At 45.4% G+C, this 22,364-nt stretch overlaps 1 protein-coding gene across 1 annotated transcript in view; it reads right to left on the bottom strand.

Annotated features, from left to right (window-relative positions):
• slc16a2 (solute carrier family 16 member 2) overlaps positions 1-22,364 on the bottom strand; it is a 52,451-nt gene that overhangs the window by 5,522 nt on the left and 24,565 nt on the right. Inside the window, exons 4-5 of the mRNA XM_015946727.3 lie at positions 19,207-19,350; positions 3,524-3,752 (exon numbers count right to left, since the gene is read on the bottom strand). Of these exons, the coding sequence (XP_015802213.3) occupies positions 3,524-3,752; positions 19,207-19,350 (373 nt within the window). The remainder of the gene's footprint in view (positions 1-3,523; positions 3,753-19,206; positions 19,351-22,364) is intronic.

Genomic DNA, 22,364 nt, shown 5'->3' with positions numbered 1-22,364 from the left:
GAATGGGACGAACGATTTTGTACCTTTCATGTTCTGTCCCCACGGAGTTTGGTTACTAATTGGCACTATTATGTAGTTTCCAAGAATTTAATCACAAACAAAAACTAGATTGTTTATAAAAAAAACGTTTTTAATTCTGTTTTGAAAGCTAAAGGGCTCATCCTGTCCGCTCATTGGTCAGTGAATGAAACCTTCGTTGATTGGTCCTCGTCCGAGCGACAGCGATGAAAAGTTGAAAATATTTCAACTTTCTGGGATCGCGTTGCAGGGTCGCCTGTGCACGACACATGCACGAGAGCAAAATTTCACACACACGTTTTTCGCGTTTCGCTTAGTAGGGGGGGGGAGGCCCGTGATTATCGCTTTTTCGCGCATGTCTCATTGGAGAAGAGGCGATGTCGCCTCCCGTGTGTCGAGCCCATAAGGCTTTGCATAATCATGAAATATGGTAAATGCTACAACTACAACTCCACATCTAAGGGGCTCGACATACGGGAGGCGACAAACGACCGCGATCAGCGAAATTCTAGACCGAGGCGGGAGCCTTGGCGGTCCGATCCCCGGACAAGGAAACTGATTTTTGGGACATGGAATGTCACCTCGCTGGCAGGGAAGGAGCAGGAGCTTGTGGCAGAGGTTGAGCGGTACCGGCTAGATATAGTCAGACTCACCTCGACACATAGCATTGGCTCTGGAACTCAAGTCCTTGAGAGGGGTTGGACATTCTCCTTTGCTGGAGTTGTTCCGAGTGAGAGGCGGAAGGCTGGGGTTGGCTTTTTGTTAGCCCCAAGACTCTCTGCCTGTGTGTTGGGGTTTACCCTGGGGGACGAGAGGGTAGCTTCCCTGCGCCTTCGGGTCGGGGAACGGGTCCTGACTGTTGTTTGTGCTTATGGGCCAAATATCAGTTCAGAGTACCCACCCTTTTTGGAGACCCTGGGACGAGTGCTAGATAGTGCTCCATCAGGTGACTCCATTGTCCTGCTGGGGGGCTTCAATGCGTGGTGTGGAGTGTGTCGAGTTTGGTGGCAGGATAATCTCGTCTCTGCTTTTTGTGGATGATGTGGTCCTCCTAGCTTCATCCAGCTCTGACCTTCAGCTCTTGCTGGGTAGGTTCGCGGCCGAGTGTGAAGTGGCTGGGATGAGGATCAGCACCTCCAAATCTGAGACCATGGTTCTCGACCAGAAAAGGGTGGCTTGCCAACTCTGGGTTGGGAGAGAGGTCCTACCTCAAGTGGAGGAGTTTAAGTATCTCTGGGTCTTGTTCACGAGTGAGGGTAGGAGGGATCGGGAGATCGACAGGCGGATTAGACGCTGAGCCGATCTGTCGTGGTGAAGAGGGAGCTGAGCCAGAAAGCCAGGCTCTCGATTTACCGGTAGATCTACGTCCCAATCCTCACCTATGGTCATGAGCTTTGGGTAATGACCGAGTTTCCTCCGTAGGGTGGCCGGGCTCAGCCTTAGAGATAGGGTGAGGAGCTCGGACATTAGGGGAGGGACTCGGAGTAGAACCGCTGCTCCTCCGGATCGAGAGGAGTCAGTTGAGGTGGTTTGGGCATCTGGTCAGGATGCCTCCTGGACGCCTCCCTGGGGAGGTGTTTCGGGCATGTCCTGCCGGCAGGAGGCACCCGGGTCGACCCAGGACACGTTGGAGAGGTTACATCTCCAATCTGGTCCGGGAACGCCTTGGGGTCCTGCCGGAGAATCTGGTGGAGGTGGCCGGGGAGAGGATGGTCTGGAGCTCCTTAGTTGGGATGCTGCCCCAGCGACCCGGACCCGGATAAGCGGAGAAAGACGACGACGGGAGGCCATCTGCGGCAGCGGCAAAGCCGTCTACGCGTTCTGTTCCATGGCAAAATCTAAACTTCCGTTGTTTTGTTTAGCTGTGTCAGGTTGGAGGGAATTAAGGTTATTTAAGCGGTTCAGAGTTAAAAAAGTGGTAGATATGATGTTTCACAAGATGCTGCTAGAGTTATGTGAAATCTTACTCCTGATTTTAGTATATAAAACATAATAATAATCAACTTCTCCTTCATGTTTGCATGGAGATGTACGGAGCATCCTGTCCGTTCATTGGTCAGTGAATGAAACCTCCGTTGATTGGTCCTCATCGGAGCGACAGCGATGAAAAGTTGAAAATATTTCAACTTTCTGGGATCGCGTCGCTGGGTCGCATGTGCACGACACGTGCACGAGTGCAAAATTTCAGAAGCACGTTTTTCGCGTTTCTCTTAGTAGGAGGGAGACCCGCGATTATCGCTTTGTCGCTGACTCGCGCATGTCTCATTGAAAATGAATGGAGGAGAGGCGATGCCGTCTCCCGTGTGTCAGCCCACAATAGTTCAAATAGGTCAGCTGATGCTACAAAAGACCTGAAAGAACAATGTTGAGTAAACTGTAAAAGAAATGTAAGAAATACCAAGATCAGAAATGTTAAAGCTGATGCCCATTGCTCATCAGAGTTACCATGGTTACGATACACCTGACTCTTCCATTTCTAGCCATTTTGGTCTCTGCCGGTGTACCACTTTAAAAAGTCATATCACACAATTCCCAAAATAATCACATATTTTACGGGCTCGACACACGGGAGGTGACATCGCCTCTCCTCCGTTCATTTTTGATGAGACATGCGGAACAAAGCGATAACCGTGGGTCTCCCTCCTGCTAAGTGACACTCGAAAATCGTGCACGTGACATTGTGCACAACTGCATGTGTCTTGCATAGGAGAGCTAGCAACTCGATCTTAGAAAGTAGAAAATTTTCTACTTTTCATCAATGGAGGACCAATCAGCAGAAGTCTCGTTGACTGACCAATGAGCAGACAGAATGCATCTCTGGGCTTGCTGTGTCGGATTTCCAAGAGCTTTACAACATTTACACAAAAGAATTTTGAGATCTTCACAAAAAGGCTGTTGGCGTGATCTCATATTCACTGTTTCTTTTTCTGTTTGTAATATGGGATGAACCCATTCATGTACTTTTCTTTTTTATACAGTAAAGTCAGATATAAGACTTCACTTAACTCTAGCAAAACCTCTTGAGACTTCATATCTGCCACTTTTTAAACTCTGAACTGCTTTAATGACCCAATATTCCCTCCAATCTGACGGTCATTCAGAACAACAGAAGTCTTGCTATTCGCCCTGGAACAGAGCGCATCACTGGCTTTTTAGTTCATTCTTAAGCTTGAGTTTTTATGCATTTTTATGTTATGTATTGTTTTTTAATGTTTTAATTTCTGTGAAGCACTTTGGTCGGTTTTATACTGTTGTAAGGTGCTATACAAATAAAGTTGCCTTGCCTTGACTTTTGCCACTGGCCACTGCCGCCTCCCGTGTGTCAGGTTATCAAAACGATAGCAAAAAGTTTAGTTGATCACAGTCGTTTGTTGCCGCCAGTGTGTCGAGCCCATTATTGTGTAATTTTTATGTTATTTTCTAAGCAATACAGACACCAATTCTGACAAAACTGCAAACAGAATAGTACTTAAGGCGCATCAATGTTCACTCATGACACACTTACCAGCAATGGGTGGACCAGCTGTCATAGGGAGAGACATGAGACCAAGGAGGTAACCAATGGCCTGTGACGCCTGCATGGGCCCAACTAGCTCAAAAGCTATGGGAGCCATCATGGTGAGAAAGCATCCATCACAGAGCCCCAAGAACACACACACAGCCACCAGAGCCTCAAACACTGAGCACTGAGGAATCATTATGGACATCAAGCCCAGCGCGATAAACGACACCACCTGTAACACAGAGATGTTGGAAGTAAACCAGAAATAGTTTAATTATCAGACCTGCGTCCATACAACCTTTTTAGGTACCAAACTAAATAAAAATATAATCATGTGCTTGTGTGATAAATATATAAACTAAATGATGCTAAATGGTAAATGGCCTGTATTTGATATAGCACCTTCTAGAGTCCTGGAACCCCCCAAGGCGCTTTACAACACAGTCAGTCATTCACCCATTCACACGCTGATGGGGATGAGCTACAATGTAGCCACAGCTGCCCTGGGGTGCACTGACAGAGGCGAGGCTGCCGAGCACAGGCGCCACCGGTCCCTCCGACCATGACCAGCAGGCAAGATGGGTTAAGTGTCTTGCCCAAGGACACAATGACAGCGACAGACTAAGCGGGGCTCGAAACTGCAACATTCCGATTACGGGGCGAGCACTTAACTCCTGTGCCACCGTCGCCAAGTTAAAGCTGCAATGGCAAATCCGCTAAACAAGCTAGCGTTTAAATACATACAAGGTCACAGATCTCTCCCCCGAACGCGTATTGCCAGAGGAAACGAGAGTTCTAAACACCAGTTTTCTACAGTGAATATCAAAAGCCTGTAGCCTGGCAAGCCAGACTAAATAAATGTATTATTTAGTCTGGCCATGCTCCATTGACGGCTCTCGGTTGTGGGGCGGGTTCTACCGTCGTCTCTCAAATGATCTCCGCATTCCACTGGACAAAGAATGTGACATACTCTTGTTTCACTCTGTTGCATCATCCCACCCGCCAGGCGTATAGAGTGCCCTGATTGGCCCACAAAGTGGATAAAGCTCTGTGATTTGTTCACTAAGCAGATAGAGCATAATGATTGGCCCACCATTATGGACCAATCACAGCTCTTTATGTGTTTGAAACCCCTCTAGAGAGCTGTGATTGGCTAGCCAGAGTCCTGGTAGGAGCTGCTGAGGTTCCAATGGAGCATGCCTAGACCATTCTTTGCAAAGCAAGAATTTGGTCTAGTTCACTAGGCTAAAAAGCCTGCACACCCGAGGTAAAATGTCAGGTTCCTGTGCTGTACTAACATGAGACAAAGATAAATCATTTCGGAACTTTAACCACCTTTATTGTGTCCTATAAGCTGTACCACTAAATTGAAAAAATAAACTAATAAATAACTGAGATCCTTTAAGTGGAGGAAAGAAAACCTAAAAAACTAAAATGATGTGGATGTATAAGTGTGCACACCCTTAAAGGCCCCGTGTGTGAAACCTATTGAAATCATGATGAAAAAAATGTGACTCTTTAGCGCCATGCAGTTCAGAGAAGGTATTGCAGCTATGGTGGCTCACTCATGAGTTTGACTGTATAATGGATTTCCAACCTGTGTAGTCTAAACCACACAAAGCTTAAAACAAGCTTCTCAACCTCTTTAAAAAAGCATTTATAATTATGACTATTTTATCAACCTACCAGTCCTGAAGGAAGCAAGCTAGTTCTATTATTGAAGCAGTCACAGTTCACACATGGAGGAGGGCTGACGTCAGCCAGGAGGTCAGGTGTTGTGAGAAATTGTGTTCCCATGAAATATTCTGTCCCCCTGTGTCAGGAGATCGCACTTCTGGCTATTGTCAAAACATTTGTGATCAACTTTTATGGGAAACTGATGTAATGTAAAGTAATAATGTTATGCTTGTGATTTCTTATCTATATTTCCTCCTAAAAACAATAAAAAAAAGATGCAGTAAAACATTCTTGTTCACTCTTTTGCAAGAAGCTTATTGGCATGGTTTTGGGGACGAGTTTAACCCAAGACATGCAGAATTCACCACTCATGAGTCAATTAGAAAAATTAAAGAATTTTATTTTTAAAAAATCAGGAACTGAGGGCGCACTGGATATGGTCCAGTAGGAATTGCAACAGAACCAGAGCATCTGAAGAGGGGAGAGCAGAGGAACAGGTGAGTCCAAGAAGGTAAGTCTAAACTAGGAAGGTAAAGAGTACAGTCTTACGGGAAGCTGGGGGCTGAGGAATTGGGGAGGGTAGGTGGAGTGCCGGGGTGAATCCAAGAGGGGGTGTCCAGGAGAGGGGGCGCCAGGAGAGTGGGCTGGCAGAGAGGAGAAAGGTGAATGCTGCGTCCAGGAGATTTATGGGGCACAGGTGAGTAATCCCGCAGGATCGTGGAAATGCCCAAGTAGTCAGAGGAGCCACAGGAAAACCAGAGAAGCTCCAGAAGCTTCAGAAGTCCAAGAAGATCCTGAGGAGTCAAGGTAAGGTCCACAAACGTTACAAAACTCCTGGGAACAGGTAAGCACAAGTATATCCACAAGGGTTCTAAAATCCAAAAATCACTAGAGTTAACCTGGAGACACAAAGGGCTGGAACTACCAAGTTGTAGTTAATCATCCGGCGTCGAGATGTGTTCTCCTCCTCCTCTTATAGCTGGACCTGCTGATTGTTAGTGAGCTGCAGCTGGAGCCTCCCTCTCCTGAAACACATCTGCTCACAGATGGAACAAAAATGAGAGGAGCACTCACCCCGGCACACAACAGTACCCCCCCCCCCCCCCCCTTCCCCAACAGACGCCTCCTGGCATCCCAGCAGATGCAGCCTCGTAGTCCCGGATCAGGGACGGGTCTTCAATAAAGGAACGGGGGACCCAGTAATGCTCCTCCGGGCAGTAACCCTCCCAATCGACCAGGTACTGGGTGCCACGGCCGCGGGGCCAGGAATCCAGGATCCTGCGAACCGTGTAGAAGAGGCCCCCCTTGTAGTACCTCGCAGGTGGGGGGGAAGCCGGCACAGGACAGAGGGGACTAGAACCCACAGGCTTGACCAGGGACACATGAAAAACCGGGTGGATCCGGAGCGAGCGTGGGAGCTCTAGTCGAACCGTGGAGGGAGTGGGGACCTCCAGGATTTTAAACGGGCCTATGAATCTGGGAGTGAAGTTACGGGAGGTGGCCTTCAGCGGGATGTCCTTAGACGAAAGCCATACTTCCTGACCTGGGGCGTAATCCGGGGCCGGAAGTCGCTAGCGGTCCGCCAGCCGCTTGTTCCTGTCAGCCGTCCTGTCCAGAGTGGCCCGGGTGGACGCCCACGCCCGTCTGGCACCCTGGAGACACTGGGGGACCGAAGATGGAGCCGAGGACTGCTGGGGAAACAGGGATGGCTGGTAACCAAGAAAGGCTTCAAATGGGGACTGATCTGTAGCGGTTGAAACATGGCAGTTGAGAGCGTACTCCACCCAGGCGAGGTGGGAGCTCCAGGAGGATGGGTGTGAAGAGCAGACGCAGCGCAGCATGGCCCTGAGCTCCTGGTTCATGCACTCACATTGTCCATTCGTCTGTGGGTGATATCCGGAAGTGAGGGAGACCTTAGCCCCCAGAGCCTCGACGAACTCCTTCCATAACTTGGAGATGAATTCAGGTCCCCGATCTGAGAGAATCTCCTCTGGAATCCTGTGCAACCTGAACACATGCTTAACGAGGAGTTTAGCGGTAACAGAGGGGGAAGGGAGAGACTTCAGGAGTACGAGGTGGCAAGCCTTCAAAAACCTGTCCACTATGGTGAGGATGGTGGAAAAACCATGCGAATCAGGCAACCCACAGACGAAATCTAAGGCTATGTGTGACCAGGGACGTGAGGGAGTAGGAAGGGGATTTAATAAGCCTGCTGGAGACCGATGGTCCCCCTTCTGTTGGGCACATACGTGGCATGCCGAGATGTAGTCCTTCACGTCCTTGTACATAGCAGGCCACCAGAAAGTCAGTTTCAATAGGGCAATAATGCGACCTGCACCTGGGTGCAGGGAAAACCTGCCGGTGTGTGCCCAATGGATGACCTTGCCCCTTAAGCCTTGTGGCACATAAAGCCAGCCAGGTAGACCCTTACCTGGACCTGGGTCAGTTTTAAGAGCCTCCAGCACCTGATCCCGGATCTCCCACGTGACTCCTCCCACCACACATGCTGGAGGAGAATGGTGGGAGGGCTCAACCTCCTGATCCGGAGGGTACAACCTGGAGAGGGCGTCTGGTTTTGTGTTTTTAGACCAAGGGCGGTAAGAAATCTGGAAATTGAAATATGAGAAGAGAGACCACCTGTACTGTTATGGATTAAGCCTCTTAGCTTCTCTCAGGTAAACCAGATTTTTGTGGTCAGTCCAGATGACGAAAGGTGTTTCTGCCCCCTCCAGCCAGTGTCTCCACTCCTCAATAGCGAGCATTACGGCCAGCAGCTCTCGGTCACCCAGGTCATATCTGCTCTCTGCGGGAGTTAAAGAGCAAGTCACCCCCAAATAAACAGTTTTTTTGCTGATAAACTAAATAAACGAGTGTCTAATCGTGCTGCAGACACGTGTCGTCAATAATTTGGCACTGCAGTGCATCTTAGTTAAAATTTAAATATTCTGCCTAAAACTGGCAGTGTTGTGTCGTTGACAGGTAAAAACTCTGCAATGTATTTGAATTTAAATCTGCCACTGCTATTGGCTAAGAGGTATGCTATGATGTAAACTGGTACATTATGATGTCACAATGCTGTCGTGAGCCTGTGTGTGTGTGTATTTGTTAGGGGCTCAGCCCTCTCGGTCTGCCAGGCAACAGCATTTGTTGCATTTTTCAAACATGAAGTGGGAGTGGAGTTAGACTCTGGTAGGGGGTGACTTGCTCTTTAAACGGCGAGAGAAAAAGGCACAGGGATGAAGTTTATTATCCGTGGGAGATACCTGAGAGAGTACAGCGCCAACGCCGGTGTCGAAGGCGTCTACTTCAAGGGTGAACTGGCGCTGCCGATCAGGTCTGTGGAGCACAGGGGTGTTAGTGAACTTCCTCTTTAAGGTCTGGAAGGCAGCCTCGGCTTCTGGGGACCAAACAACAGGGTGATTAACAGAGGTCAGGTTTGTCAGCGGGGCGGCGGTCTGGCTGTAGATCCTTATAAACCTCCTGTAAAAGTTGGCGAAGCCCAGGAACCTTTGTAACTGCTTTTGAGAAATTGGAATGGGCCACTCATTGACTGCACTGACCTTCTCAGTGTCTGCCCATAGCCTCCCACTCTCGATGATAAAACCAAGGAACTTCACCTTGGGGACGCGGAACACACATTTCTCCGCCTTTACATATAAGTGGTTCTCCAGGAGGCGCTGTAACACGGCCCTAACGTGTCTTACGTGTTGCTCTAAGGAGTTAGAAAATATAAAAAAATCCTCTAAATAAACAGTCACAAACTTATTTAGAAAGTCTCCTAAAACAGAGTTCACTAGGAACTGGAACATGGCTGGTGCATTAGTTAAACCAAAGGGCATCACCAAGTATTCGAAATGTCCGATGGGAGTCTTAAACGCGGTCTTCCATTCGTCTCCCTGGTGAATTCGAACCAGACAGTAAGCGTTCCAGAGATCCAGGCGACTGAAGATGCTGGCATCCTGAATGGGCTCAAAAGAAGATGCTAGTAGAGGCAGCGAGTATTTGTTCTTAACGGCAATCTGGTTCAGACCCCTGTAGTCAATACAGGGTCTGAGTGTTCCTTCCTTCTTCGGAACAAAGAAGAAACCTGCTCCTAGGGGTGATGAGGACGGTCTGATTAGGCCGGCGGCCAGAGACTCCTGTATGTAGCTCTCCATGCTCTCTCTCTCTGGTTTAGAGAGGTGGTAAAGGCGGCTGGAGGGAAGAGGAGCCCCTGGCAGCAGATCTACGCTGCAATCCAATGGCCTGTGTGGGAGGAGAGATGATGCCCGATCCTTGCTGAAGACTAGGCTGAGGTCATGGTAGATCGGTGGCACAGAGGACAGGTCTATCCTTTCTGCTGGAGGAGCGGCAGGGCTGCGGAGAATGGGTGAGGCTGAGCGGAGGCAGGTCTGTGAGCATCTGGAGCTCCATTCCTCAACTCTGTTAGTCTCCCAGTTCATGTGGGGGTTATGGAGGAAGAGCCATGAGTGTCCCAGGACCAGAGGTGACTGAGGAGAGGGAAACACATAAAAAGCCAAAGCCTCCGTGTGGTTACCCGACACTCGTAACTGCAACGGGATGGTCTGGTGAGTAATGGTTGACAGGTTCCGGTCGTCCAAGGAAGACACAGAAAGCGGAGTAGGGAGCCGAATGGTTGGGATCTTCCATCTCTTTACTAAGTCCGGGTCCAACAAGGACTGCTCACAACCAGAGTCAACAAGTGCTTCTATAGGAAACTGCTCGGAGTTAAAAAACACAACACACTGAAGTACACAGCGGGAGCTCGCAGAAGAAGAGTTACCGCCCACCAGTAGTCCCGTCTTTACTGGTGGGCTCTGCCTTTTAACAGAGCCGGACAGGCTCTAGCAAAGTGTCCTGGCTCCCCACAATATAAACACAGACCTGACCTGATCCGATGTGACCTCTCCTCCTGGCTGAGGCGTGTCCTTCCCATCTGCATGGGTTCCTCCATGGTGGTGGGCTCCGCGGAGGGCCGAGTGCCCGACTCATGGTGACAGTCCGGTGTGGGGAAGGTTCTGTAACTGGAGTTCTGGTACCGCAGTTCATGCTGGCGTTTTTCAATAGAAATGGCCAGGCGGATGAGTTCCTCCAGCGACTGGGGTTCTGGGCACAGTGCCAGCTGGTTCCGAACTCGGTCATTGAGTGACTCAGTGAAGGCAGCGAGGAGGGCTTCCTCATTCCAGGATGACCGAGCCGCCAGGGTTCTAAACTCCACAGACATGTCAGCAACAGATCTCCGCCCCTGCGATAAACTCCAGTCTTTTACTGATGTCCTTAACAGACTCAGTGCTGCCAAAAGTTCATTTAAAATCAGTCAAAAAGTCCTCCAGAGGTCCCGACAGAAAAGTAGCACAGTGACTCTTTGCCTCAGCCCATCTTAGGGCTCTCCCACAAAGTAATCCTACTATGTATGAAGGCTGCTGGTGAGCGCTCGAAAGCGAGCCGACATTGTAGCAGAAAACTGTAACAGTCATCAAACTCACCACTGAACATCGATGATGGGGGTGAGGAGGCTGGACGGAAATAGGTGAATAGGTGAATTCCGGGGTGGCTGCTGCTGCCGGCCCGGGAACTGCAGGAGGAACGGGGGCGTTGAGCGGAGGCTCCGCAGCGGGGGCCTGGGGCTGCGGTTGGGACATTCTGAGTTGTACTTGTCGTACCATGAACTCCAGCTGCTGGAAACGGTTGTTAGCGGCTTGAAGCTGTTCCATAAGCAGTGGCAGGACTTGCTCCTGCTGAGACAACCTGTTGAGTTGATCGGTAAGAGGTGAATCTGCGGGGTTAGCGGCTTGGCCGGATGATTCTGACATGGTTTTGGAGACGAGTTTAAACCAAGACATGCAGAATTCACCATTCACGAGTCAATTAGAAAAATTAAAGAATTTTTTTTTTTAAATCAGGAACTGAGGGCGCACTGGATATGGTCCAGTGGGAATTGCAACAGAACCACAGCGTCTGAGGAGGGGAGAGCAGAGGAACAGGTGAGTCCAAGAAGGTAAGCCTAAACTAGGAAGGTGCAGAGTAAAGACTTACGGGAAGCTGGGGGCTGAGGAATTGGGGAGGGTAGGTGGAGTGCCGGGGTGAATCCAAGAGGGGGTGTCCAGGAGAGGGGGCGCCAGGAGAGCGGGCCGGCAGGGAGGAGAGGAGAACGGTGAAAGCTGCATCCAGGAGATTTATGGGGTACAGGTGAGTAATCCCGCGGGATCGTGGAAATGTCCAAGTAGTCAATCAGAGGAGCCACAGAAAAACCAGAGAAGCTCCAGAAGCTTCAGAAGTCCAAGGAGATCCTGAGGAGTCAAGGTAAGGTCCACAAACGATACAAAAATCCTGGGAACAGGTAAGCACAAATATATCCACAAGGGTTCTAAAATCCAAAAATCACTAGAGTTAACCTGGAGACACAAAGGGCTGGAACTACCAAGTTGTAGTTAATCATCCGGCGTCGAGATATGTTCTCCTCCTCCTCTTATAGCTAGACCCGCTGATTGTTAATGAGCTGCAGCTGGAGCCTCCCTCTCCTGAAACACATCAGCTCAAAGATGGAACAAAAATGAGAGGAACACTCACCCCGGCACACGATACTTATTTATCATTTTTGAAAGTAATGTAAAAGGATGTAATTTCACTCAGTCTAACCATCTTTTATTTGAGGTGGTTTAGTCCTCATAATGGACAATAAGTTCTGTGGATTTGGAAATATTTGCTCTTGACTGCCTAAGGGAAACAGAATATTTCAGGGGGACATACTTTCCCACAACACCCGTTTCACGTGGATCATGGAGCACACCGCTCGATGTAAACAAAATGGCTGCAACTACCAGCTTATATGGATATGGAGCGATCACTGGCTGATCGTCAACTACGACGGGTGAAGGAGTGTTGGTGAGCCGGGGACACGCTGTGGACATCAAGTAAGCAATGTTGACTTATCAGCTAATCATGGCTCACGGCTGGCATGGTGGAGATCGGCGTCACCAGCTACCGAGCTACTAGTTAGCCATGGCTAGAGCCGGGGAGACGCTGTGTGTGCTGTAAACTCCCACGGATTACCAGCAAAAGGAGACCCAAGTCTAAAGGTAACGTTTGAGAAGAAGCTCTCTGAGTCGGAGCATCTCTGGAACGCGTGGCGAACTACATCGCTGTTAGTAAAGTGTTGTGGAGATAAAGTAAACAACGCTGATTTAGCCACTGACTAGCACTGGAGCGTGTTGGGCGAGACGGCAGGCTGCAGGAAGAGAGAAGACTTGAGTAGAAGGACTTTGGAACGGACACGTTGGGACCGGGTCGGGAGTTCTGGCACCAGGAAAAGACGGATGAACAACTTGAGGTGAGTTTGGGAGTCAGAGACACACTAACCAGAGGCTGGCGTAGCAGGCGGGGATCTGAACATATCAGCTTCCTTGTGTTGGGCATGATGACGAACTGACAAAATTTGTGTCTTTTGATTTAATTTTTTTATTCAAACTAACAAGTTCAGCAATGGTGTAGCTATTCTTTTCTATTTCTTAGTTGAATTAGCAGACTCCATGCTTCCAGGGCGCACTGCTGCCCTCTGCTGGTTCTTTCAGGTTACAGTCATAGTCCAAATGGGTAACGTGGAGCTCGTATGTCCCTAAACAGCTACTGTATTTTAAGATGGTGGATGACCATGGAGGGTCGACCACAGTTTATGTATATAAAAATGTATAATTTGAAGTTGAGAGGAATATTTACAATTGATGTTGATGAGTAATATTAGTGAAAAAGGACAAGTTTGTGAACTGGAAACACAGGATTTGATAGTAAACAGGTAAAAATATCACACACTGTGCCTTTAAACTAATACTTTGCTGAAGCACCTTTTTAATTTATTATTAGGGTATGAGTCTATCAGCATGACACATGATTTAGGAAAATTGGCCCACTCTTCTCTGCAGAAACACTCCAAATCTATCAGATTGTGAGGTTCATCTCATGTGCACAGCCCTCTTCAGATCACCCCACAGATTTTCTATCAGATTCAGGTCTGAGCTTTGGCTGGGCCACTCCCAAACTGTAACCTTCTTCTGGTGAAGCCATTCCTTCGTTGATTTGGATCTTTGCATTGGGTCATTGTCATGCTGAAAGATGAAGTTCCTCCTCATGTTCAGCTTTCTAGCAGAAGCCTCAAGGTTTGTGCCAATATTGACTGGTATTTGGAACTTTTATGAATCCCATCTATTTTATAAGGCCCCAGTTCCAGCTGAAGAAAAACAGTCCCACCATCACCATGCTTCACTGTGGGTATGGTGTTCTATTGGTGATGGTATTATTTATGAGCCAAACATATTCTTTGGAATTATGGCTAAAAAGCTCCATCTTGGTTTCATCAGACCATCACACTTTTGGGCCATTCCCATCTGTACCGGGTCGGCCCGGGCCGGGTAGCCCCAGTCGGCCCCAGCCTGGCCCGGTTGATTCCACACATCCTTGTCTTAAGCCCATGTGGGCTGATTCTACCCACCAATCAGAGGCTTGCTCTAATGGAAGGTGTGAATGGGCTGATTCTACCCACCAATCAGAGGCTTGCTCTAATGGAAGGTGTGAATTTGCTGTCAGCAGTGGGTGTGTCGGCCCTGGTCGGCCTGAAGCAGACCCCCTCGAGAAGAGGGTTGAGAATGAGCCTTGGTTGGCCCGGAAAAATACCAGGCCACCCAGATATGTAAACAACCTACGCTACCCGGCCCGGGCCGACCTGGTACAGATGGGAATGGCCCATTTTTGCCACATGGTTTAGGGAGACTTCAGATGTGTTTTTGCTAAATGTAGCCTGGCTTGGATGTTCTTCTTCGAAAGAAAAGGCTTTCGTCTTGCCACTCTACCCCATAGCCCAGAGATATGAAGAATCTGGAAGATTGTTGTCACATGTACCACACAGCCAGTACTTGCCAGATATTCCTGCAGCTCCTTTAATTTTGCTGTAGGCCTCTTGGTAGCCTCCCAAACCTGTTTTCTTCTAGTCTATTCATCAATTTTAGAGAGACGTCCAGTACTTGGTAATGTCCCTGTTGTGCAATATTTTCTCCACTTAATAATGACTGTTTCCACTGTGTTCCATGGTATATCTAATACCTTGGAAATTCTTTTGGGACCTTCTCCTGACTGATCTTTTAGCAGTGAGATCCCTCTGATGCTTTGGAAGCTCTCTGTGGATCATGGCTTTTGCTGTGGAATGAAACTAACAAAATATCATGAAAGGCCAGCTTAATTTGGGGTTAATCAGAGGCACTTCAAATGATGGCAGGTGCATGCTTACTCCTATTTAACATGATTTAAAATGGGAATGCTTATTCCTGAACACAGCTATGTCTCCAGTTATAAGACGGTGTACACACTTATGCAACCATATTATTTTAGTTTTTCTGCTTTTCTTCCCTAAACCTAAAATATTCCAGTTTGTTTCTCCTTCTCTGATATTATTGAGCGGAGAACCTCTCACACCAGTGGTGTTCTGTTGCTAAATACACGAATGTGTAATGAATCGAGGGCCCAGAGAAGTGTGGCGGTTCAGTGAGACTGACAACTGGATGGTTCAGTTGTTGGTTTAGGAACAAAAGGTGTTATTGGCTGTGGTTTTAAGACAAATGTGAGAGAACCACTTCATTTTTTAAATAAATTTTTTTTATCTCCATGAAATATTTATAGCTATTCTATGTTAGAACGTTTTTAAGAGGCATGAAAAATGTTTTAAAGAGCAAGTCACCCCCTACAAGAAACTTACTTCACTCCCACTTCATGTTTGAAAAATGCAAAAAATGCTGTTGCTTGGCAGACCGAGAGGGCGGAGACGCTAACAAATACACACAAACACAGGCTCACAATGGCATTGTGACATCATAACGTACCAGATGACATCATAGCATACCTCTTAGCCAATAGCGGTGGCAGATTTAAATTCAAATACAGTGCAGAATTTTTCCCTGACGACGGCGCAACGCTGCCAGTTTTAGGCAGAATATTTGAATTTTAACCAAGATGCACTGAAGTGCCAAATTATTGACTACACGTGTCTGTAGCACGATTAGACACTCCTTTATATAGTTTATCAGCAAAAAAAATGTGATTTGGGGGTGACTTGCTCTTTAAGTTTTGTTTAGTGGATTTGCCCTTATAGCTTTAACTCAAAACCTATACTTTTGTGAGTTAGGAGGAAACTGCCACTGCCAGCAGGCTGATGGGTGTTCGAGCTGTAAAACATAAAATTCAAAAAAGAAGAATTTATGTGAATCTGAATCACATGGTGGGATGTGAAGGTTGTGTGGTAATTACACCAGTGCTCTGAGTGCTTGTTAGTTCAAATCTCTGCAGTCATCTGATACTGCTGAATTAAACTAAGCTCCCCAGCCCATGGCACATTTTCAGTGAACTGTGAAAGAGGGGTTGCAGATCTTTACAATGAGCTATAAGCTGCACCTCTAATACCCTTCAATCACAACACTAAAGAAAGAAACTTTCAGGGATGTTTTGCGGCATAAATGCCAAAAGCAAGGATTTCCCTTTAACCAATATTTGTACACTGAAAACATTTCAATACATCCATTATATCTATACAAAGGGCTGATGCTTCCAGGGAAGTTTAAATATAAACATGGATTTGAATTATTTAATATCACGCCAACAAGCATGGAAGGACAGTGTTCATCCTTACCAACACAACTGGGGATTGCTGTAAAGACACGGACACTAGTAGCAATCTGCTGGGTTCCTTACATATTTAATGTTTTGCTGATTGGCATAATGAACTGAACTGTACTGGAATGTTTACTTTGTTATGTGGGTGAGTCTAGACCCTAAGAAATGAAATGTTGAATGTTATGTTAACTGGTTCCATTAAACCAGTTGCCAAAATGTAAAGAGTAATATACAGTTATGTTAAAAGTAAATATACAGTGAGGAAAATAAGTTCTCACACTTAGAAATCATGGAGAGGTCTGAAATTCACATTCCCAAAATGAAAGACAGCATTTAAATAAAATTCAGTAAATCAAGTGGTATGATTTTTAAATAATTACTTGTATTGCACTGCTGCACATTTGCATTTGAACAGCTGGCAATCAGCAAAGACCTGTTACTCTGCCTTTAAAAAGTCCACCTCTACTCCACTTATTCATCTAAATTAGTAGCATCTGTCTGAGTTTGTTAAAGACACCTGTCCACCCCACACTCAGTCAGACTCCAACTACTACCATGACAAAGACCAAAGACTGACCTGCCAACCTTGTCAAAAATTTTGAGTACCACATGTGTGGTGTTTTATTTATTTATTTTTACAGACTTTTGCAACTCCGTTGCTTTCCACGCTGTAATGTCCCCATTGACTGGCTGGAAACATCTTCTTGAATAATCCAAAGTATCATGAATTTTAATATTAAACAGTAAAACTCAAAAGTTGCAGTTGCTTAACTTTTATAATATGTGTGCGCTTATTCAAGCTGATAGCCACAAGTTACTTGCATTGAATTATTTCAATACCTAATTAATCAAAAATAATAAAAAATGTTAATATGTATTTATTAGTAATGATTTATTTTGTATATTGCAACAGGTGGTTCTGTTTTCAAAAATCTAATATTAAATTGGTTTAAAGCACATGTGCACACACCACTGGGGCTAATTTATACATTACCTGCAGCTCCCTGGTGGCATATGTCCACATTGTAATTGCAGATTAGGCAAAGTGCATGGTGAGTTTAGAGGGTTGCAAGCATGGCCAAAAATGTTTTATTACATTTTTTTCTCATTAATTTGGAAAAAAAAATTATTAATTCTTCCTGTTTTATTTTATTCATTTATTGTTGTTTGTTTTGTAGAAAGCTGAATTGGTTCCCTTTCTAGTTTCTAATGTGGAAAGGCTAATTCCAGCAAATTTTTCCACTTCCTGCATCTTTAATCTGCTCTAATTATAAAATGTTTTATTTCTTGAGTGACCAATATAAACTCTGTGTGCCAGCATAATAATCCAAACTTACAATACATCATTGAAGAAAGCTGCATTCTTTGGACGCTCACTAATCTACTAAAGGTTTCACATTTTACCAACTCATTTGTGGATTTGGCTGTTATTGTAGAATAATCTAGTCCAGGTCTGAAGAGTCTAGGTCAGGGGTGTCAAACATGCGGCCCGCGGGCCGGATGCGGCCCGCAAGCGGGTTAAATCCGGCCCGCGAGATGGTTGTGTAAACTTTATTTTCATACTTTACAATGTAGAGTGAAAATAAACGTAGTTTTCTCTGTAATGAGTATAAATAAAACAAAGCTGCGCTCAAGGCTCACACAAGAACTTGAATCGCATCCTGAAGTTGGCCGCCACTCAGGATGTTACTTCTGATGTTGATGTGCCGGTGAAAGCTAAAAGATGTTAAGTAAAATGAGTCAAATAAACTTTAAGTGCTGCATGAAACTGATCTAGCCATGTGATCTGTAAGCTCTTTGAATCACTAAGGAATTTTTTATTATGTATTGATTTTTTTTTTTTTTCAAATTTTCAAGTACACTTCAGGTGTTGTACTTGTACTACACTGTCCTCAGGCTCCAGCCTTGTTTCATATTGATTGTATTAAAACAAAGAAAACAATCTGAATTTTTTTTTTTTTATTAACCGGTCCGGCCCACTTGGGACTAGATTTCCCTCAATGTGGCCCCTGAGCTAGAATGAGTTTGACACCCCTGGTCTAGGTGTTATAGATTTTGAGCTGAGTCATTTCTAATGGTTCTATTTTGCTTTTTGTAATAATTTAATCTCTTGTTCTCGTAAAAATAAAACAAACAAACAAATAAATAAATATTCACATCGACAAGCCATCTCTGAGGTGATCCATAAGCAGGGTTGGTACACATAACTTCAACAATTAGCTCCAGTTTCTAATGTTGATTTGCACAAAGCAGATGTTTTAACGCACGGAGGCTGCAGGTCTGCTGTGTGTGACCAGGGCGCACCGTGGGTGTGAACTTGTAGTGAGCGAGCACGTTTTTGCAGAGCGGTAGGGGAAATGGGTTATAACAATAGAACCGAACAGAATACTAACGTAACATTGGTGCAAAAATGTGCGGCTTTTGATTAGCAGCAGGCAGGGGCAGACAGGGACAATAATTCAGGCTGGGAATTTTGAAACTATCCCAGGCCACCGCCCAATTTACGCTAAGCACTAAAAGTGAGTCAGGTTGGGCGCCTACTGATATAAAAGTGTGAAACAACTAAATTAAAGCTTCACATGTGCCCTGATTCTTAGATAATTAGATGCCAAATTGCGTACTCGCTACACAAAATGAGTATAGGTTGGCAGGTCTGCAAAGAGCTGTCAAAACACACCAGAGACAGAAATGTGGACCTCAACAAGGCTGGAAAGGACTACGAGGCAATCGTCAAGCAGCTTGATGAAAATAGATCAACTAAAGACTGCCAGTCTCCCTCGGATGGGGGCTCCATGCAAGATGTCACGTGGTGGGGTATCACTGATTATGAGAAAGGTGAGCAATCAGCCCAGAAATACATGGGAGGGGCTGGTCAATGACATGAAAAGAGCTGGGACCTGTTGCAGTGTGTCAAGAACTACAGGAAACATTTGACCTAATTGCAAACAAATGCTTCTGTACCAAATAATAATATTACTTTTCTCTGGTGTTCAAATACTTATGGGCAGCAGTGCAATACAAATACGATATTTAAAAATCATCCAGTGTGATTTCGTGATTGTATCTCACAGTAGAAATACACCTACAGTGTAAATTACAGACCCCTCCATGATTTCTAAGTGGGAGAACTTGTAAGATCCCAGGGTGTTTAAACAATTATGTTCCTCACTGTATATCACTCTTCAGATTTAAGCAACTAGGGTTTGTGCAAACAGTTGTCATAACTTGGTTAAATACATTTTACATTTCATTTCTTACAGTGTAGGAAACATCTGTACTGAAGTTATCATGAAATCCGGCCCAAAAAAAATGGGAGGGATCTGCTACATTCAAGGACATTTTTATTATTTCCTCACCTGCATGTAGATCTTCTTCAAACCAGGAATGAGGTCACCAATTTTCCCAAAGGTAAGGCGTCCCACCCCAGATGATGCTCCGATACAAACCAGGAGGACCCATTCCTTATCAGTTGCTTTGAACTTCTCCTTCACAAACTTCATCTGAGACACACAGAAACATTAAGTTTGTTTTTTTAATCCCACTTTCTCCCTGTTCAGTTTATGTAGCAACAAATCACAGCAATAGTAATCTCTGAGCAATATACAGACAAAAAAAGTAAAACAAGATGGATTCACTGTGTTTATTTTTGTGAAGGTGGATAACATGGTTGTGTCACACACCCTTCTGATCAACTTCTTTTAAATATTATTTCTGCTCCACAACGGAAGAATCAATAAACTCTTGAAGTGAATCAGGAACTGTTTATCCATAATCCTAAATCAAGGGCTAACAATAACAACATGTCTTCATCAACCGGCCTTCAGAACAGCAGGACAGGAAGACCCAACGCATATAGATCAGACTCCCTCACTCCCCTTAGCCACATCCCTCTCAAACCAGATCCAAAACATGAAACCGCCCTCTGAAGTCCTTCCTGAGCCTCCTGGACCTTGTGAAATATTTGCTCTGCTTTGAAGAGCTCTACATCCATCAATGGCCATAGGATAAGCATGTTTGGGGATACAGAGAGGCCATACAGGAGACGTTTCCTGAGGTGGTCGAGCCAAAACAAAGGCCGGGGCTGTGTTTACATCTGGGCTTGGGCCTGAAACAACAGGTCGGTCAGAGGGAGGCCGGAGCTAGAACATCTGACATCTGGATAGAGGGAGATCAACTTTACAACGTCATTCTTATTCTTCTCTGTTGCGCTATCTCACATCAGCCTGATCATTTGTTAAGTAGACCTTTCGTAAATTAGATCCTGAAACTGAATATATAAAAAAAGGCTGAAAAGTATTGTGTCATTTGAAAGCCAACTGTACTTTTTTCATCAATAAAAGGGTCGACTTTACTCATACATTTGCAGTGGTTTCCAGTAGGAATGAATGCCTTGTAAGTTATTCTCCGGAAAAGCTTATGCACCTGTTTTAGGAAGTAGAAGTCAGCCGGAGGAGAAAGTGGCAGCAGACGACAGAATTTGGAGTCTTATTTCCTGATATTTGGACATTTAGCCTCTGATTGGCTAACAGCAATGCAACTCTGCTACTGAATTGGTTTGCTTTGCAACTTTGATATTTTCGTCCATCCATTTTCCTCCACTTATCCGAGGTCGGGTTAAGGGGTGGACTGGGATCACAATTCTGCCCTGGCATTTTTTACGAACCATCAACCCTCAGACCAGGGGGGATAGCCTAGTCTCTACGGGTTTGTGCTGGCCCAAGCTGGGCAAGCAGCCCACCGGGACAGTGCCAGAATGCCAGATAGGCCAGCCCACCCCTGGTCAGGTTGCAGGGGCAGCAGCCTAAGCGCAGAGGCCCAGACCCTCTCTTCAGCCATTTGGGCAGCTCCTCTGTGGGGATTCCAAGGTGTTCCCTGGCATTGATGCTTTATCTCCACAAATAACACAAGCCTGAAAGAGTTCTGCCATGTGGTGAAGTTGCTAATGCTAACATTTAGCATCTATTAGCCGAGACGTTCTCTGTTGTTTCCTGGACACTTAAACAACAACAACCTTTCCCATTGTGGGTCAAGAGAGGTGAGTGTATGTTAAGTGACAGTGTGACGTAGATTAGTCAGGATTTTCTGAACTGAGGATATTTCCATCTACTTTCTATTAAAAGCTAATGCAAGAAATAGGGGTAGAAGATTATTTTCACATTCAACCTGCATGTTAAACTAAGAGTGACAGATAATTTAAAAAAAGGTAAAATATGTTTTCTCAGTGAACCTGCTCTTTAAATAGCAAATCACCCCCAAATCAACTTTTTTTTCTGATAAACAATATAAATGTGTGTCTAATCGTGCTGCAGACACGTGTAGTCAATAGTTTTGCACTTAAGTGCATTTTAGTTCAAATTTAAATTTTCTGCCTAAAACTGTCAGTGTTGTGCCATTGTCAGATAAAAACTCTGCACTGAATTTGAATTTAAATCTGCCATCGCTATTGGCTAAGAGGTACCCTAGAACATTAGCTTGTACTATATGATGTCACAATGTCGTTGTGAGACTGTGTGTGTGTGTCTTTGTTAGTGGCTCCGCCCTCTCGGTCTGCTAGGCATTTGTTGCATTTTTCAAACAGGAAGTGGGAGTTGAGTAAGAATCTGGTAGGGGGTGACTTGCTCTTTAAGTCTTTAAAATACAGTTTAATACAGCTTTCCATCAGATGTGCCAGCAGACAATAATGTTGCAGGTAATGACGCTTTTTTTTTTTTTACTAATTAAGCAACAGAAATTTGCATGCTTGACTTCCTGTATATGAACTGCTTTGCTTGATGCATTCTGGAAACATAGCATAAATAGACTGGAAGAGTACATTTCAAACAGGACCACAACACTGCTTCTGGAACGCATCCATGCCAGGTGGAAACACACCTATTGACTAAAGCAGCGACTGTTAGCTGCCTAAATGAATACTTAGCAAATTTTTTCATACTTTTAAATAATTTTCTTGAGCTAGTATGTGCTAAAATGACCCTTTACAGAGTTAATGAAATGCCACCCAGCTCCTTATTCCCCCCTGTGGCCAGAATATTCCACTTACAACTTCACAGTTGTCAGTCCTTTCTGTTGGAAAATTGAGCTGACATACCTGACACTGCAGTCTGGTTCCAGCACATTTCCTGCATGTTTTAGATCATGAACACAGCCGATTTATTTAATTTAGTGATCAATCACTCTTGTAGACACTAATGAAGGCTGGGGAAACATTTCAGCTGCTCTGGTGTTAAAAAGACGAACGCACAGCAAGGAGATCAGTTTTGCTTCCGGTTCTACAAATGCACATTAGGGGGTGCTAAAAGCAACCCAAAACCACCTAGTTCCCCTTTAATACGCGTCACAGACATAACACAAATAATACACATCAAGTGGAAAGCCAGGGTAGAAATCATGAACAATATTTTAAAAAAAATGTGAAAATTCTTGTATTAGCATTAGCAGACTGCATTTATGTTACTGCAAAAATAATGGATGTGATTCTGTTCGAAATTTCTAAACCTGGGCTATTGAAGCAGAG

This window comes from Nothobranchius furzeri, chromosome 1 (assembly GCF_043380555.1).
Source record: "Nothobranchius furzeri strain GRZ-AD chromosome 1, NfurGRZ-RIMD1, whole genome shotgun sequence".
Lineage (NCBI taxonomy): Eukaryota > Metazoa > Chordata > Actinopteri > Cyprinodontiformes > Nothobranchiidae > Nothobranchius > Nothobranchius furzeri.
The sequence above is the reverse complement of the archived record's forward strand: the minus strand, read 5'-3'. Positions and strand labels throughout refer to the sequence as shown.